Genomic DNA, 5,901 nt, shown 5'->3' with positions numbered 1-5,901 from the left:
GCGGTTTATATCCGTATACATTGTAAAAGCACAAAAGCATTTAATTCTTAAAAAAAATTGATTTCCTCACACGTAATCAAAATCCTGTTTTTCGACGTGGACAGTATAAAGCTAGTAAGCGAATAAGGTCAGCAAGTTACCAAGTCAGCAAAGAAGAAACATGAAAACTCATTTTCAATTATAGATCTTACTATGTTTAATCACAAACAATGAGGTACGTCATGGCTGCCTATCAAGCGTCAGCCTCATTAAGAAAGTGTACAATTTAGCAACAACACTTATATTTCTTCAATAATTTATTGTGACATAAAGACTGAGCCTTATCTGAATTTACATACACGTTAATAAAACAAACGAATCGGTTGCTTTGCCTAGATGCCCGACAAAGCCTATGTCTTCCTCTACATATATAGCCGAGAAGTCGTCATATGACTGTATTGTGTCGGTTCAGCATAACAGAAAATGGAGGGCATTTGTAAAAGAAAACTCTGCTATCATTATGTGTGCAAGTGCCTTAGCAGCACCCTAAGTTATGTCGTTACAGTTTATAGTCGGACAGGTTTTTAAATTTTCTTTGGAAATCTGAATCTGGAAGTCTTAGTACCAAAAGCAAAGATGTTTTACATACCAATCATAATGTTAAATGACCTCAAATGGAAAAGTAGAAAAGGAAAGGAGAGAAAGTATTTTTATTCAGTGTAATATATTCTCGGTAGCCTGGTCCTCGCCGGTACTTTATTGTTGCGATAGCTAGCGATTGTAGCTACATTTCAACAATAGTTGTATATCTCCTGCATACATTATACCTACAGCTGCAATTTCTAAAACAAATCCTTCCAAATCGCAGCTTATGTTTCTAAAGTATACAGAGTCAATTGAAACGTGTTCAAGTGAGTCCATTCTGGTACCGCGGTATTTGGTAAACCCCGATAATGTAAACTATGTTTAGTTTTAGGAGTAAAATCGATAGTAAACTTTAAAGGTCAGACATAACTGTCAATTAAGACTGGGACGATTTCAAAATTTTGAAACCGGTTAATCTTTTGTTTAAAATCGAATCAAACCGGTTAATCGGCCGCCATATTAAAAATACAGTTTTCTTTACTGACGACCGTATAAAGGTACTTCCAGCAGCTGGCTTTATTAGAAACTTATCGACTTTATCGTTTGCAAGCAGTGTGACAATGAGTCATATTTTGGAGTATTTTATTTTAAATATATCACAACAGGCAAAATTCAAGACTATTGATTATGTTCACTAGATGTGTTTTAGCGGAAATATACTGTGGATTTATGTGCTGGTCAAAGATATGTATAAAGATAAAGTATGACTCGTGATGTTAATTGTTTGAGTGCGATTACCGGTTTTGCATAATTGAAATCGGTTTCACACAGTAATCGAATCGCATCCGATTAACCGAGTAATCGTCCCAGCCCTACTGTCAATAAAACTATTTTTAACAATTTTCTTCATATTTTAATGGTATCAACATTATTTGAAACAGCTTCTTTTGCATTTTTAACATTTGTTTCATGAACAAAGTATAACTACAAATTATCTAATTTTATTGTTATCATTATCTTATTAACTGTTAGATCCACTGATTTTGAACCTCGGCTCACTTTGAGCAGAATCTTAGAACAACTTAAAAACTTTTGCTTATTTTTGCTTTTGAAGACGGGAAAACACTTCCGTGTGATTTGTACCAGCGTACGCAGGTTTCGCTCTGACATAACTAGACCGGAATAAGCTCAATATTGCGGCACGGGTGCGGACGTGGTCCCGGCGAAGACATACTACTATTCACTTAGGCTTGTGAATGGTTGTCAAAAATAACCAATTTATTTGTTAAAACAAACACTATTTGCCACCATTTTGTGTTTGCTATTTTTATTCGCATGACGTCACAATGGCGTCTCTCTATCCGGTTCGCGCGTTTTGTATTTATATGTGAAATTGATTAGAAATAGAAAAAGAAAAGAAATAAATTTAGGTCCAGAAAGAAATCTCCAGTATTGTCACTTACGAAACTTTAAAGTTTCAGTAAGTCTAACAGGCGCAAAAAGTCTACGCTTCGCAGTACTTTAGGAGAAGCAGCAGATCCAGGAAGTCCAACAAGTCCAGATTGCGCAGCAGGTCCAGGTTGCGCAATAAGTCAAATAAGAAGAACAGATCCAGTAGGCGCAACAAGTCCAGGTTGCGCAGCGAGTCCAATAAGAAGAACAGATCCAATAGGTGCAACAAGTCTAGGTTGCGCATCGAGTCCAATAAGAGGAGTAGATCCAATAGGCGCAGCAAGTCCATGTTGCGCAGAGAGTCCTATAAGAAGAGCAGATCCAATAGGTGCAGCGAGTCCAGGTTGCACAGCGAGTCCAGTAAGAAGAGTAGCTCCAATAGGCGCAGCAAGTTCAGGTTGCGCACTGAGTCCAGTAAGAGGAGTAAGTCCAGTGAGCGCAGCAAGTTCAGGCTGCGCAGCAAGTCGAGTAAGAGAAGCAAGTCCAGTAAGCGCAGCAAGTCCAGCTTGCGCAGCAAGTCGAGTAAGAGGAGTAAGTCAAGTAAGCGCAGCAAGTCGAGGTTGCGCAGCAAGTCCAACAAGTGCAGCAAGTCCAAGTTGGGAAGTATCTCTAATGAGAGCAGCAACTATTATAAGTGCAGCAAGTTGAGTTACCACAGAAGATCCAGGAACCTTACTACAGTAGTACTTTGCTTGGAGGATACCTAACATATTGCCACCTTTCATAGTAAACCCACAATAACTTGACAGTGCTATGCATGACGGTTAGAATCATTTTCACGTATAGTGGACGCAACTTGACCCCGATGGTTGACCTTTGCATTATAATACATAATGAGGCACAACCTATTTTTGAAAAGGAGTGTACGTAAAACACGGGCTGCACGAGAAAAAGGAAATATATCCAAAGATGTCAGCTCATACTAGCACACGCTCAAGTACTCACTCACGCATATGCCGGATATTTCCATCTGCACATATGACCAGTGACAGAATCTTTTTCTTACATACCGATTTCAAGAAACAATAATAAAAATAAAATAAATCGAACGGCTTTCTTTTTAGAACTATTTCTTATAGCAGTGTATTTAAACAAAGCGCGGGAAACCAACGTCCGTAAACAGGAAAGACGTCATGACGTTTGAAAACAAATAACAATGTTTAGTTCCGGTTTTGTTTTATCAGTTGCAGCGTAACGTTATGAATTTTTGATTAAATAACGTGATTTGAATCGAGAAATATACTATCAGGAACCTTTAGGAACTGTCAAGGTATTGAATTTTTATTCCGGTTTTTAAATAAAATATAGATTACTACATAAATCTTCTACATATATGTAGTTCGTAATACGTCATTTACAGCACGAGAGTCATCTTACACCCCGGGGTGTAAGATGGATTTTCCAGCACCGGTAAAAATACCGGAAATCCCCGTCTGGTATGCAAGAAAAAGGAAATATAATTTTGTGTAAATATAAATTAGTGTATTGGAAAGTTTTAATTGATCAAATGTAAGTATATCTACTTTGATACTGCACTGTATACAAACTAGTTCCATATAAATATACACGGCTACCCTAAGCACCCTAGATTTCAATAATGAAATAACCGATATGAATAATCAGCCTAAGGTCAACCATCGCGGTCAAGTTGTGACTACTATACATTTCATTTTAGTTTTAGTGAAGATTTAGGTTTTCTCACCATATATTAATTATCTATGGAAAGTATCCATCATTCTGAGTTTTAAGAAAAATTAAGCGAAATAAGATACTTACCGTAAAATCACCTTGATGATCTATCAATGTTTTTTTCATGTCATACTTCCCAGGTGCAGTGCTAGGTATACAAAATAGTTCCTGTATCCTGAAAAAAAATGTGCTTGTGATACCATTGCAAAATATAAAGTCGTGTTTTGAAAGAACATATAATATTACATCGAACTTCAAGTTTATTCCATTGCTTTTTTATACAATCTGGTATTTACTCAATCCTAATTTAAATTTCATATAGGCAGGAATACAAACTAATGGGATCATGAGATGAGGAATTTTTAAATATTAAGTTGATTGTTTTACTTGTCGTTTATACAATCCTCGCAGGTTTAACAAAACGTAGGAAGAATGTCAGCGGTGAAGCATTAAGCAGGTTGTTTCGCGAGTTCGATTACCAGGATTCAGTTTAAATTCCCCGTTTCACCTAGTACTGATGCTCGATAGATACTTTTTTACTGTTCCAGCATCATCGGCCTAGGATGATTCACGCCCAATGAGCTGTTGAAATATGACATTATCTAAATGAATCGTGTTCATAGTTTTCGTATGACAAACACTTTTACAGTTATTTCATACCTTTTTCTAATGAATGACGTGTGCATTGACCGAGTAGGAATGCAGTTAACCGGCATTATCTCAACAGCATGCAATTTGTCATGCAATACTGAGATGATGACTGTTCGAACAACCGTTTCTAATGGCCAATTGTCTCTGTACCTTAGGACACAAAGGGTCCTATCTCTTTATATTCAAACACTTTATTTGTAAACATTTTTTTCCTTGGGGTGGGGACGGTGTTCAAGTCAATTTTATTTGCAGGAAAGGGAGTATTCCATGCAAGAACTATCGTTCATCCTCAAGTGAAAAGTTGTACATTTAAAAAGCCGAGTTTCTTTAAGTTCATTTAGATATATTTTGTATTTGAGATATAATTATGAACTATATGAATTTTACAAGATGATGAAATAGTATCTTGAGATCATTTCAATACTTACACAGTCCGACGCATTTTTCTTACAATAAGAGCGCTCATGTCATCATATATATTCTCTACTGCAAGGCAAAGAGGAATTTTGCCATTCTTGTCCTGTAATAGGGGATCCATCCCTTCTTCTAATAGTTTTTTGGCAACATGTTTATAGTTGTATTCAACTGCGTAATGTAGAAATGTTTTACTAGTTTCCTCGTCTTTTACCTCATTAGGGTGGTTGCCTTTTTCAATATATTCATTTACTGCATCTAAAACCTAAAGGTAGAACAATGTTTTGCCTGACTTTTACTGTCCGTTTCTAATCAACTAATATAGATATAGATATTCATCATTCAGCACCCACTTACTGAAAAATAGCCTGGTGTAAGTTGTCGTGTGGCACCATATACTTAAAATATTTTAAAAGGGATATGATCAATATTTTTAAACGTATTACAATAAAAAGTGTGAACCAGCGAGTTATATGTAGTTTTTTATTATTATTTGTATAAACAACTTTTGTTATATCTTCAGCTTCATTCACATTTGACAAAAATATACGGCTGTACCTTGGTTATATAAAAGATTCAATCCAGTTAGTTCTGCACGTTTGTTAAATCCGAACAGATTGCGTAACATCATTTATCCGGAAAACGTAGAATAAAGCCTGATTTCGGCGTACGGAAATGGATACCATTTTATGAATAAGTGGCAACATGTGAGTAAATTTATTACACTTGCCCTGCTACTATCTTTCGTAAGTTAAAGTGTGATATTAAAACATCTGGCACGCTCAATAATTATAAATAATGTCTTGAAATTAGCGTGAAATAAACGGTTCACTTTAATCATGGTCAAATATCTCGAAAACAAGCACACGGTCCTATACATTTTATTTCACCAATTTAGAGATTTATATGCCATATGTGTATTTACAACTGTGAGAAGTTTCATTAAAATCTACATTGTAGAAAAAAGTCTGTTCGGGAAAACGTGATGAAAGTTATCATTTTCCTATTAAGAAAACTTGCGAGAGGTCCAAAGTTTTTAAATCAGTCTAGCAAAAATCAAACACACGAACCTATCTTTTTGATTTCCTGAATTTTCTAAGTATATTCTTAAGATTTTATACAATTTCGATC

The 5,901-nt window shown here is 35.8% G+C and overlaps 1 protein-coding gene across 1 annotated transcript; it reads left to right on the top strand.

Moving 5' to 3' along the window:
* Positions 1-209: 209 nt before the first annotated feature.
* On the top strand, positions 210-2,664 carry LOC128554744 (mRNA decay activator protein ZFP36L3-like). The gene is made up of 2 exons (XM_053536059.1): positions 210-214; positions 2,082-2,664. The coding sequence occupies exons 1-2, from the start codon at positions 210-212 to the stop codon at positions 2,662-2,664; spliced, it is 588 nt and encodes a 195-aa protein (XP_053392034.1).
* Positions 2,665-5,901: the final 3,237 nt, after the last annotated feature.

The sequence above is a fragment of the Mercenaria mercenaria genome, unplaced genomic scaffold (genome assembly GCF_021730395.1).
Source record: "Mercenaria mercenaria strain notata unplaced genomic scaffold, MADL_Memer_1 contig_704, whole genome shotgun sequence".
Classification (NCBI taxonomy): domain Eukaryota; kingdom Metazoa; phylum Mollusca; class Bivalvia; order Venerida; family Veneridae; genus Mercenaria; species Mercenaria mercenaria.
The sequence above is the reverse complement of the archived record's forward strand: the minus strand, read 5'-3'. Positions and strand labels throughout refer to the sequence as shown.